Source organism: Accipiter gentilis, chromosome 25 (genome assembly GCF_929443795.1).
Source record: "Accipiter gentilis chromosome 25, bAccGen1.1, whole genome shotgun sequence".
In the NCBI taxonomy this organism is placed as follows: Eukaryota; Metazoa; Chordata; class Aves; order Accipitriformes; family Accipitridae; genus Astur; species Astur gentilis.
The window spans coordinates 4,822,709-4,836,435 of record NC_064904.1 but is presented as its reverse complement, the minus strand read 5'-3'; the positions used below and the strand labels follow the sequence as shown (position 1 = coordinate 4,836,435).

General features: G+C 36.8%; 1 protein-coding gene across 8 annotated transcripts in view; it reads left to right on the top strand.

The window, feature by feature from the left end:
* Positions 1-13,727, top strand: part of RPS6KA5 (ribosomal protein S6 kinase A5) — an 85,331-nt gene that overhangs the window by 42,007 nt on the left and 29,597 nt on the right. For 5 of the 8 annotated variants that reach the window (XM_049828884.1, XM_049828885.1, XM_049828879.1 and 2 more), the window contains 2 exons: positions 8,069-8,152; positions 10,812-10,915. In XM_049828884.1, coding sequence (XP_049684841.1) covers positions 8,108-8,152; positions 10,812-10,915 — 149 coding nt within the window. In that variant the 5' untranslated portion in view covers positions 8,069-8,107. Of the gene's footprint in view, positions 1-7,245; positions 7,374-8,068; positions 8,153-10,811; positions 10,916-13,727 lie in introns of all 8 variants that reach the window. The other 3 variants (XM_049828880.1, XM_049828883.1, XM_049828881.1) reach the window with 2 other exon arrangements.

Below are 13,727 nucleotides of genomic sequence, written 5' to 3'. Positions count from 1 at the left end.
GTCTTTGTGTTCTTTGGCCCAACAGCACTTAGTGTTTCTAGGTTTTGTTGTCATTTTTAATATTGAATACACTAAAGGAGTAATTCTTAACCTATTTGATTATGTTCCTGGAATATTTTTTATGAATACGGAATGCAAGGAAATGAAAGTCCAAGCCAATTTAATAGCTGAGAGGTGCCCTTTCCCTAATACTGTGTAGTTTCCATTTCTTGAAATTCTTACACTAGAAATTATGTACTCTAGGGTTTAACCAAGCCTTTTGATCATATCCTACCATCGCTTCTATTAGCAAGAAATTCCTATTAGAGAACACATACACTGTTAAAGAACATTTAGAGAAAAGGAACTTTGTTTGGTTTTTGTTGTGGTTTTTTTTAAGTTGCAAAATTCATTTAAGGAGTCAAGTTTCATAGTTCGAAGGAATGTGCTACTAGTATGGTTTCAGAATCTGTCATGTCTGATGTTCAGAGTAGTAGTCCAGCTCAGTTAAGAAGAAAGTATTCGTGCATTAAGTAGTTGGAGAACAGAAGTCTGTTCTGTTTCAAAGGTGACCTTTCATGTAGTTGGAGAAGTGCGTCCTAATTGTGAATGCTGAAAAGAATGGCTTCAGTGAATACTTGGCTAATCCTCTGGCTAAAATATGTTTGCGCAAAGACTGTTGTGAATAAAATAAGCTGTAGGACTAAGACGCAAGTGTCTGTTGGAGCAGTGGCATGTGTTGTTTGAATGCAGTTCAAGTACTTCAAAGGCCATATATTTAAATGGTAAATAATATGTCTTCAAATGGCAGAATGACTGTGTTGAGACATTTGAATGCTTTCTGTATCTGCATTTACACTTTGGAGATAAAATCACAAATTCTGAGGCATTTTCGCAAAACAGTATTTGTATGACAAATAAATGCTCTCTTTAGGCTTGGTGCACATATATAGAACAGTGTACTTGGAGTATGCCTCAGTGTTCTGAGCCAGGTAGTCTAGATAGAGCATCTGCTTATTCTTTGCAGGTGTGGAGTTTGTTTGGTTTTGTTTTACCTATGTTAGTATTCTGTTAGCTAGCTTTATCTCAACTCACCCTTTCCAGCATTCACACCTCTGTAGTCTTCCTTCATGTTCTTGTTTGGGTGCTTTGCTTTGATGTGTGTTTGTTTTGTTCCTGAGGCCTCTGAAATGATCTTGTGGGTTCTTAAGACTTTGCTTGATCTTTTGTTTTTTAGTTTTGTTTTTGCTCCCATTTTTCCAATGGTCAAATGGTATGCTCCAGTTTGCTCAGTCTGTCTCTTATACCAACAGCCAATTTCACAGGTTGGGTGCATTTTGTATAGATTGTATGGTTCTCTTGATGTAACTTCTAGTTACCTGCAGAAGTCTAAATAGAAATCTTATTTTCTTTAGTATCAGCAACAACATAGTGATGACACCACTGACTCAGGAGGTACTCAACACATCATCCCTTGCCTGCTTGTCTTGAACCTTTCAATATGGGTCATCTCCTTTTGCTCTGGGGTTGCTTTGGAGCTCCAAAAACTGTTCTCTGTACTTTTCTTCAAGCTGACTTGGATGCCCTGTCTGCCATGCTATGATTAAGCATGACAATCACAAGATGCACTATCCAATTATGCAGATTTCTGTTTCCAGAGGGTATGGTTAACTTGATTTTTTTTTTGAGTCCCTGAACTAATGATGTTATCTGCTTATTGAAGGGAGCTATTATACCATGTAAAAGTCCCTTGGGATTTTGTCCTCTGCTCTAAGAAGATTTTTTTTTTCTTCTTTGCAAGTACTAGTTCGGCCCTGACATTCAGACAGTTGTCTGCCTGTGTTGTCCTAGCTCAAGATGTCATCAGCCAAGTATTAAAACACAGTTCATTTCTCAGATGCAGATCTTTGGGTGCATGTGATAAAATAATGCAGGCCTTTACCCCTAGGTGTTGGGAAACGCCCATCCTGAATCTGTGTGTCTATTTCTTTGCCCAGTTCCCATGCCCTTTTGGATGTGTTAGGACATTGAATCAGACATTTTCAATGCATGTGGACTGTGTGAGTTTTTTGTGGCCCTGGAAACTTAACGCTATCCTTCTAGCACAGTAACTTCTTAAATCAGACATAATGGAGTAGGCCTTTGTCCAAATAGTTGGCTGCCAAAAGGCAGTTTGGCCCAGTAGAGATGAGCCTTTTAGGAGCCTCTTGTGCATGTGTAATTCCTTGGCTCTCCTGAAGTCTCATCTAATTCCTGTGGTTCACTTTGGAATTACGGTTCTTGTCCCACATACCCTGTTATGACTTGCTGAACAGTAATGAGACTTAATAACTGTCTGAGCTGCCATTGCATATGTTGCTAAACTGAGTTTGCATTGCTGTAGACTAGGATGTGTACTCTCAAGGACACATCCCAGTATTATAGTAGTCACTGTTTCTCTGTCTGTCAGGCTTTTTCTGTAGGTGTGGTGAGTTTGATTAGTCTCTACAGAGAAATGGAGTTTCTTCCTCTTGCATTTTTTGCCACTGTTAAGATGCTTTTTTTTTACTTGATGAAGGAGCTCATTAGAGAACTCTGAAGGCTTAAGTCCTCTCTATCTTTGAGGAGGAAAGTTTATGCATATGCTTTCTACAACTTCAGGTAGTTTCAAATGCCTGTCTAGCATTCCGTGGTTATAAAGCAGGGCCAAGTTATCAACTTGTTACCAGAAGATCATCAAGAGCATGATTGTGCAAGACCTCAATCCATCTGTCAGCACTTTTGATTGAATTCTGGAGCTAGGTTTTTTTGATCTCTGGAAATGGTATAATTGTGGTCAGCCTGCCAAGGTCTGTGTATATAGCCTAGCAAAGAAGGCACTGCTATGAATTTTTTTTTTTATTTTGGTGCAGTGACTGTCTTCCAGGACAAATGCTATTCCTCATTACACCTCTCCGACTTGGACAGTCACAGAATTCTGATTATCTGTCCTAAAGCTGCTCAGTAGCTAGGTGCTGTCAACATTTCCTGGTTGGAAGACAAATTATGCCCTTTCTTTTTTGATGAAGGAAAAGGAAAATGGGATGTTAAAATAGATAATCTGGAGAACAGGCAGCAGGGGTCATACAGAAGTTGTATTGAAAGTGCCCTAGCAAGTTAAAGCATTTACATTTCACTAGGATGCCCAGATAAGTCAGAATGATTGCAAGGAATTCGGAAAGAGGGCAGAGCACTATCTTTTTTTATATTGCCATAAGTGAAGCGGAAAAAGTTAGAGGTCTACCTCCACGTATAGTACTAGAGTATTTATTAGAAACAAGTCTTGTCATACGTGTAGGCATATCCACAGTGTCAGTGTGTAGCTCATCTCAAAGAATAAGTGTTAAAGGAACATAACTTGTTTTTCTAATTTAACAGAGGGATGCTTTAACAAAAGGAACTGCCTGGCTGACCAGGTGAACGTATACATGTTCACTGATCAAGAACTCTTAACAAAATTCTCTTTGTATCAGTGTCTTCATGAAAGTTGTCCCCTTATGCAGCTAAACAGTTTGAAGTAGCCACTTTGTATACCTTTACTAAAAACTATGCTGTTGCATAAACGTTCAGGAATGATGAACTTAGTAAAGAAAAAGCAGAAATCAAAACCAGCTGTTGTGTCCAGGTTATCTGTAAGCATGGAAGCACTGCTGATTGGGAGCAAAGATAATGACACTCTTTCAAAGACAAGGTCAATGTTGTCATATTGAGTTATTAGAGATGGGTTAGCCACACTTCTGTTTCCTTCTGTTAGTGTCTGATTGCTTGCTATTCTGCAACTTGGAAGAGGGAACCACAATGTTTAATCACAATGCATGCTGAGTGAGGGAAGAAGAATATGAGCATTCTGCGTTGTGCAAAAAATTCTTAAGCTCATTATTAAATAACTTCCTTTCTTGTCTTACTTCTCATAACATTAAAGTATTAATAATGTGGATTCCGGAATTTGGATTCATGTTATAAAATTGAATGAAACGTAAATCTGGGGAGGGAACACAAAATGGGGTTTGGTTGTGGTTTTTGAAATTCGGGGGGGGGGCTGCATACTCAATTTGTGAGTGCAGCGTGATTTCACAAATGAATGGTGACTTTTTGTCACAGAAGCACGGAATGGTGGAGGTTGAAAGGGACCTCTGGAGGTCATCTGGTCCAACCCCCTTTGCTCAAACATAGTCACCTAGAGCCAGTTTCCCCATGACCATGTCCAGAAGCCTTTTCAATATCTCCAAAGAGGGACACTCTACCACCTCTGTGGGCAACCTATGCACCAGTGCTTAGTCACCCTCACAGTAAAAAAGTGTTTCCTGATGTTCAGAGGGAACCTCTTGTGTTTCAGTTTGTGCCCATTGCCTCCAGTCCTGTCACTGGGCACCACTGAAAAGAGCCTGGCTCCCCCGCGTTGCACCCTCCCTTCAGCTATTTGTACACTTTGATGAGATCCCCCTGAGCCTTCCCTTCTCCAGGTGGAAGAGTCCCAGCTCTATTAGCCTTTCCTCATATGCTTCAGTCCCTTAATCGTCTTAGTGGCCCTTTGCTGGACTCTCTCCAGTATGTCCAGGTTTCTCTTGTACTGGGGAGACCAGAATGGGACAAAAAAGGGAAGTGTTAATGGAGGTAACATTCTTTGAAAATGGTTTTAAACTCACATGTAATGCATCATTGTGGTTTAACCCCAGTCAGCAACTAAGCACCACGCAGGCTCACTCACTTCCCCCCCCCACCCAGTGGGATGAGGGAGGGAACCAGGGGAAAAAAAGTAAAACTTGTCGGTTGATATAAGAACAATTTAATAGAACAGAAAAGAAGAAACTATTAATGATAAGAGCAACACTAATAAAATGATAATAGTAATAATAAAAGAATTGGTGTATATATAAGTGATGCACAAAGCAATTTCACACCACCTGCCGATTGACACCCAGTTAGTCCCCAAGTGGTGATCCCCCGCCTCCACTTCCCCCGGTTTATATACTAGATGTGACGTCACATGGTATGGAATACCCCGTTGGCCAGACTGGGTCAGCTGCCCTGGCTGTGTCCCCTCCCAGCTTCTCACGCCCCTCCAGCCTTCTTGCTGGCTGGGCATGAGAAGCTGAAAAACGCTTGTCTTTAGACTAAATGTTACTTAGCAACAACTGAAAACTTCAGTGTGTTATCAACATTCTTCTCATACCTAGCTCAGAAACATAGCACTGTACCAGCTCCTAGGAAGACAATTAACTCTATCCCAGATGAAACCAGGACATGCATAATAGTAAAGACTATTAGTGACTGCCTGTAAGAGGCATATTTAACAATGACAAATTTACATAAGTGCTCCTAGCAAAACTTAAGCCTATAAAAACTGTGTTCTATAAGTAACAGCTAGATGAAGTTGTTGGGGCTTGTAATTTAACAAAACACGACATAAACAGAGGAGTCTAACAAAGAAGTATCCAGATTTTGTCACTTCAACTGTCTGAAGTCAGGACTTCCTACAGCATCTTACGAAGGCAAATCTGTGTCAGTTTGTACTCAAGTCAGTATTCTTTGCTTTCAGACAGTTGGCTTTATTAATGTTCTGGGGAGTGCTGTAGTCCTCTGAGCATTTTTTGTGTGGTTAAATAAGAAACTATAAATAGTTGGTATTGGTGTGTTTTTTCTTTATGGTCATCCTGTAACAGTCATAAGCTGGTTCCAACAGGGCTTCTGGAATGTCATGCTAGTGTATGTAATGACAAATCAGTGTTGATTATGAAGAAAATGCTCAGTGGGTCCATTTTATTTTCCTTGCCTAATCCTGAGTTCCAATTTACTAAATTTCTTGCTAAGAACTCCGCTTGTGATGATCATCTGCTTTCTTCTTCTTGGCTCTGTTCAGCCTTGAATTTCAGCAGTAGACCACTTATAAACTGAAAAGGAAGCAAGAGCTAAAGGATACAAGTACTCACTTATGTGGATTAGGAGTTGGGGTTTTTATAAACCTCATTACAAACATATCCCAGAGTGTTTTCAATTTATAAATGCCTGTTTGTGACTTACAGTATGAGGTTTTCCTATTAAAATTTAATTATAAGAAATTATTTTAGATGATACAATAACAAGTTTTTAAACCTCCAAAATTATTTTCAGGGTTTTAAACACTGAATTTTGTAAGGAACAAAAAATACCTCAGTCTTGAATTTAAGAAAGAAATAAAACTAATTTTCTAATATTGCTTCAGAAATTCCATCTTTCATATTAAAAGCTAACATCATTATAAAAGGTAAAACGTAAACATAATAAAAAATCAGAACTACCAATTATGTATAGTAAGGATTGTAATTGTTCCTCAAAAGAGCTGCTACTGATAATTCTGCATGTTTTGAAATGTTTTTAGTGGGCCTTCTCACCAGCAAAAGGTACCTGAGATCATAAGGGTTCTGCTGTACCACTGTATATGTTCGTATACAACTCCCCAGTATGTTTCTTGTCACTGTAGTATCTTGTAGCATAGCTTTACTACACAACATGGAGACAAAAAAGACATAATTTTGTGGATTATTTGCTGAATTTGCAGCTAACTAAACGATAATAGTTTTCATCTGTTTCTTTTGATATATTAGCATTATAAATTGTTTTAATAAGTCTCAGCTTGGCTGCATTATCTTTACTCTTTGGAGAGGTCGCAAGTGAGGAACAGTTCCATTTTGTATTTTTTATTCCCTTTCCTTTTCCTTCTTCTCCTTCTTCCCTCCTCCCTCCCAGCTGAAGGAAAAATGAACAGAGGGAATATGAATAGCTTTAGATTGGCTGATGCCAGGTTGGAGGTCTAGGAATTTCTGATTTTTGTTTTTGCTTTTTATCACACTATTTTTCTTCTAGATAACAGGTACTGGAAAAGATAATCAAAGAGAAACAATAGTTGTGTCAAAAGAAAGTGGAATGATGAAAAGCTTATTATTTTATGGTTTTGTCTCAGAAGTTAATATTTCAAGTTAATAATTGAACAAAATGAGGCTTATAATTATTTTGAACTCAGAATTTTACCCCCCAAAACCAGTCACAGTATATGTATTTTAATAAACACAGTTTAATAATATGCTGTTGGACTGTTTTAATTTTTATGCCTCGGGGTAGCACTGAGCATTATTTCTACCTTTAGAAGATTCCTCTCATTAGTGTAGTACATTCTCTTATATAGCACCTGTTTTAAACTCCAAATCTTAATCTACAAATGTAAAACCTGACTTTTGAAATATTTGCTTTTTTGAACACTCTTCTTTAAAGGACCTATCAGGATCTCTCCCCAAAATGCTAGAAGCTTGAAGGATAAGGGAGGAACAATGTTGCATGGCCCAAACACATGTGCTTTCGTCATTAGCAAGGTACAGCATGACCTCATGTTGACCTCAAAGGTAAATCGCTAACAGGGAACAATTATACATGCCTGTGAAAGCAGCTTAGTTTTGAACATAATCAAGACAATAACTTCAGTGTGTAGAATAAAATTAAATTTACAACTCTGTCTGTCTGCCTTTCTCTTTCTCTCTCTTGTCTCTCTCCAAGTCTCCTCTTGAGAGAATGTTGTGTTTTTTATATATGTGTGTGTTGCAAAATAAAACTACTTTTCTAGAGGTCATAATAAATTCCTAAATACAGGGAACTCAAAGGATCTTGTATCCAGTTTAGTCAAATTGTACATCTTACAATGAAATTGTCTTTTTAATGGAAAGGTTTCATTTGTTGTCTAGAGTATGATATTGCAGCCTTCAGAATGTGTGTCTATATTACCTTGGGGAATCATGTGTAGTTCTGAAATGTATAGATCATTTAGAATTATGGGAAGGATTTTAAATATCAGTATGTTAATTTTTGTGTGCTTATCTTAGACTGCCACACAAACCTATGACATTTTTTTGTAGAAGACTGTAAATATTCTGTAGCGTGATGTGATACATCTCTACATATGATGGAATGTGATTAGCTAGCAGTTCTGAGCTATTTGGAGAAGAATTGCTGCCAGCATCTTGGAACTGTTAGCCATATCTGTCCCACATGATTTGTATAATACAATTGTTTGACATAAATTTTATTTTCTTTTTTTTGCTAGAATGAGAGAGCATATTCCTTCTGTGGAACAATAGAGTACATGGCTCCAGATATTGTAAGAGGAGGAGATACAGGACATGATAAGGTATGTTCTATCTAAGTTTATTACTGAAAAGAAATTAATTCTTTAGGCAACACTGTTGTTCAGCTTGAGGGGTTTTTGTAAAATGTGATAGTGTCTTATTTAAACGTGCCTTATTTTAGGTTGTCCTAAAATAGGTTATTGCCTATATTTAAAAACATCAATGTGATGAATTTTAGTTTTTAATCTTAAGTAAAAGGCATAGTTATAAAGGTACTGAGGCTCATTTGTGTTCTATTCAAAATTTGGTCTAAACGTGCAGTGGGACAAAAAAAAACCTTAGCTGACACTTCCTTTTAAATAAAGTAGTTCAGATTGGAAAAATTACTGTTGTATGGCTAATCCTGGTACATTTTTTTAAATTGTAGATCAGGGAAATCTGTTCTCATTCTTGAAGTATGAAGTGGGTTATTAATGTTACTAATGTTATAGATGTTCTCCGATTGTAGAAATAAATTCTGTTTAGCTTAAGGCTCAAGCTTTATTATGAATTAAAGTGTCAGTAGTTGATGGGAAAGATCAAGACAACCATAATTCATAGATGATATTTGAAACCAAAAAAACCCTACTCCCCAAAAGAATTCTACAACTATTCCTAGATAGATTGTTCTGATTGCTCATTATACTGAGAAGTTTTGGAGAATATTTAATCTCTGGGTTTTTTTCGCTGTAGGTTTGAGTTGACTTGTCTTTCTGTTGGGGGTCACGGAATATAGTTGATCACAGTTCCTCTTAAAACAGCCTTTTTAAGCACTTTAAGTGACTTTTTATGTCACTTTCCATCTCCTTTTTCTAGACTAACTGGACTCAGTCTGACTTTTGCCTAGGAAGGTTCTTTTTTCTCCTTCTCTATGCATTCTGCTTCTCTTTTGGTCTGAGTTTGCCTGTATATTTCTTCAGGTAGGGAGCACTGTAGTGGGCGTAGTGTTTCAGCTAAGAGTTGGCAGTTTGAAGTACAGCAGAATGATTACATCTCTGATTCTTCTATTAACATAGAATAGAATGTGCTTTGTCTTTTCACTTAGTCATTGTCTCACACTTACTTTGTATTCCAGTATAACCTCTGCATCTTTTTCTATTGTACTGCTTGCCTAGTCATTATTAAAAATGGAATTTTACAAACTTAGGAGTAGCAGCTCTTTCCTGCACTCTATTTCTTAGTTTAGTCTTGCCAGTTTCAGAGCATATCTCCAATGTGGCAGTCACTTTGAATTGTGATTCTGTCTTCTCAAGTGCTTAGATATTCAATATTGTTGCTGATTTAAAGAGGAGTCTCTGTTCTGTTCCTTTCAATCAGTTCTAATACTTGCATTAGATATATTGCAGAGCCATACAGTATTCTATAAGAAATAGCTTCACAGTTTGATACTAAATGTTAGCTGATAAATAAGGCTGTTTTGCAGTTAAACTATGTGATGGTAATTGGTTACACCACACACTGTTTGCTTCACCATTGGTAATGTCATGTGATACAGTGTTAGGAGGTTTTTAGGGTATTTTATACTTGCTGCATATCTAGCAACTCAAAGATCTTATTTTAAAAAAAGAGGAAATGAGACTGCTTTAGTATGCTATGCTGTCATTAGTCAATGTTTCTGATTTGTAATCTCTTCTAGATGGCTGTATTGTTTGTCTAAAAGACTTGCTCTAGTATTTCAGGTGTTTTTTTTTTAAAGTTTCTGATTCTGCAGATGCTCCTTTTCTTTTGGAAAAACACATGCCAAGAAAAAATTCTTTGGGATTTTCTCTGATCATTGTGTATTTGCAAAGATAATTGCTAACAGTACAGAGACTTCTTCAGCTAGTTCTTCTAGACAGTCCTGGCTGAATATATGAAACATCAGATTTTGTGTATCTTGAAGCAAAAAAACTAAAACATGAGGCCAAATTGTCATAATTTCACTAATTGTCTTCTGTTACTGTATTAATGTTGTCAATACAAGTAAAGCAGAACTTCGGTTTCATTGCTTTGCAAATTTCATGGAAGTAAAACTGGGAAGTTCAAACACCTGTAGTTAAATTTTGTTGAAATGACTAAACTACTTCCTTTATTATTCATAGTAGCATCTTTTCTTTTGAAAGAGAGAAATATTTTATAAGTTATGAGGTATCAGAGATATGAATGATATGATTAGTATATGGAAAGCCAGATATCACATGTGTTCCCAGGAAATATAAGATAAAATTCTATAACATTTTCAGGTGCCTGGATTAACTGTGGCCTGTGCTCTTAAATTGTGCTTTTTGAAAGTTCCTTAGTTTCATTCTCAAGATCCTAAAAGCTCAGGTTCTACTACTTCTTAGCAAGGCTTATGTTCCTCTGTTATTTCAAGTATGTTTTAGAATCCTTATCGCTTCACAATGGTAAAAATAAAAATGAATTCTTGAAGGGGGGAGCAACTTTAGTGGTGGAAAGAGTTCAGCTTGAGAAATAGTTGAAGAAGCTAAGTGGAGAAATTTCAAAATAAAATTAATTTATCATAGAAAATACCTCCAACCAGTACTGCAGTTGTTTATGCTTTATCGTACGCTGGTTTGCCTTGTATTGATAGGTGGGCTCTTCCTTTGCTAGTTGCTTTCTGGGTGCATTGTTTTGTTCCTTCTTTTGTTAACGATTTTACTTCAGTGTATCATAACATACATAATTATTGTTGTTCTATAGGCTGTTGATTGGTGGAGTGTTGGTGTTCTTATGTATGAACTATTAACTGGAGCATCACCATTTACAGTTGATGGAGAGAAGAATTCCCAAGCAGAGATTTCTAGGTAAGAGTCAAAACAGTAAAATATATGTGCTTGCTCAAAAAGTGATGCTTATGCCATAACACATGTTTTGTGAGAGTTTTAATCTAAAATTTAGGAAGAAAGTGCTGTAGGGGTAACATTTTAGGTGCTCCAGTTCTGTTTAACAGAATGACATCTGGAAGCAGATAGGTTTATTAAACTAAGCAGGTTATTGAAATAACAGAACTGACCTTTACAAAAGACCTGTTTTAACTACAGTGGGACCACAGCTTTGTAGATATTCAACCCTGTCGCATGTTTACTGTTTAAAAGGAAGTAAAATAAAATATGAAATTATATGTAAATACAACTATAACATTCAAAATCTTAATACATAATGAAACATATCCTTAGCTAGAGAGATTTTTGTCAGGTCTTGCTGGATCACTCCATCAGGCTACAGGTTTAAAGTGTCAGGATGTACACCCCCTTCCACCTTTTTGTCACAGGTAATATTTATTTTATTGGTGTATAACGTGAAACAAAGAACACGATCTGTTCTAGCCATACTTGCATATCTGAGAAGAAATGAATATGATGCTTATAGAAATGAAATAACCTATACCATTCTTATATTTTACATGTAAACTTTTCCTGACTATCAGCTTTGTTATGTTCAGTAATCTCTACACTTTAAAGGTTTGTTTTCAATAAATATGTAAAAGCATTGGAGCATTTTAAAAAGACAAAGCAATAAGCTTGCCCAAAACACATTACTGAAATTTCCCCCCCCAAAATGAGCATCTCCTATTACTGTATTTCTCTTGGAGTGGGGAGTTGCGGGCTTAAATTGCACAAATTAGTAACTGCTGTCAAGATCAGCTTCTAAGTCCAGTCCCCAAACTAAGAATAGTCTTGCTCCAATTGGAATGTATTACCATGGTTCTGACCCTCACCTGAAGTCACTTGATATTTAATATTATAATAGGCAATAGAACATACGTCAATTATTTAGATAATTTCTTTTACTTGTCTTATAAATTCAGGCAATTTCTTGGAAGGTTGAGACCTGTTTATTGGTTTCTGGGTCTCTAGCACAGGGAACTTAAAGGGCCACTAGAAAAAAAATACACAGGGGAAAGGAATCCATTAACAAAACAAAATTCAGGGCTTCACCCTTTTGGTCATTATGATGGAGTTAAAACTTAAATTAACTCTTTCTGACCTATTTAAGGTTAGAAATTTTGTTGATTGCTTACTTACGCCATGAGTGAATTGGTAATTTTGACTCCCAAGATGTACTAAATGGAATTCTGAAGGAGTTACACATTTTTTTAGAGAGAACTTTGACCTGAATTTTACGGATAGAGTTTTTTCCAAAAACTGGGAAACTTTTAAATACGTATTCTACAGAATTTGACTGTCTTTTTGTAGGTTCTTATGTGCTCCTTAGACTTAGTCTTTCTGATAATTTAAGATTAAATTCAAAGCTGAGAAACTGCAAGGTTGCTAACATCCATCCTCTGATAGCTAATAACCTAATTTCTAACATACATCCTCTGATAGCTAATAACCTAATTTCTGAGCTCAATTTAGTTGTGGCAAGTTTACTATGTTGTTGCTCAGTCTGCTTTTGTTCTGGTTGGTGTTCATGTAGACATTTATAGACAGCAATCCTGTAGTCTTTCAGCTTTTATTTTGATAAATTTAGAAGGTAAATTCTTAGTTTTCTTTATTTAAAGATGTTCCCCAGTCGTCTTGTTTCCTGAAAAAGCCTTTTCTTAACTCAGCTTGTGTTGTTCTTTCTTACATATTGACAGTTTACTTCTGTTGATGTTTCAAAAGGATCTTGTTCAAGGGAAGTAATAATTCACCATCTGAACAAAAAGATATTATTTGCTTTTTTGTTGGGCTCGTCTTGTTGATGCCAATGGTGGACTGATAGATCTAATTCCTTCTACTTTTCTTTCACTTTGAATAGATAAGCCTCTAGTTTATAGCTGAAATCTCATTAGTCCTAACCATGTGACTGCATTTCAGTCTCGATTTCATCTGTCTCCTGTTACTTCAGTACTCATAAGACCCATGGTTTCTGAACCCTTTCCATTGATAGCAATTTCTGTGCTGGATGACATTTGTTTTATTGTTGCAGTTTATTATGTAATGAATGTTATGTTCCTTTTAAAAGCGTGGCTGAGCATATGAGAACATTGCTGTTTTCTCTGTCCTGCCTGTTGCACTAAGTCATGTGGAAACTTCTGGGGAATGGTGGTTGCTGCATACCTTGGGGAGCAATGGGAGTGTGTTTGAGACTTTCTGTGAGGGTAGGGTAGGGCAGGTAGAACAGATGTGAGGTAGCAGCAGCCCAGACAAAGCGTGAGAAGAGAAGGGAGCAGAAGTACATCTTAGAGGAGGTGGAAAGAAAACCTTTTTCTGAGGATTAAAGGGGACTGTGTAGGGTTTGCTGCAACTTGGGAAGCTGTTGAGCTACTTGTTTGAGACCATGCCTGAAATAAGTGCCTTCCTAACATGCTGGCTTGTTAAATTTAGAAATATTCATGGCTTTTCAGAAATGCCCTCCTAGTATTTATCTCTAGTGTGAGTACACTGAGCTCTTTCAAGAAATAACAGCTGAATTTTCAGTACCTGTCTGTATCCTAAGTCTGTCTGGCCTAGAAGTTATGATGTTTATTTCCTTTTTTCTTTGATAATTTTATCACTGAGGATATGTTCGCAGTTTACACGTAAATGTCCTTTTTTGTTGTTGTTGTTGTTAATTCTTTTAATTATGTCTGCAGCCCATTCTATAAAGTAATCTGTTGAATTGGGATGCAGACTCTAGATAAATTTTACA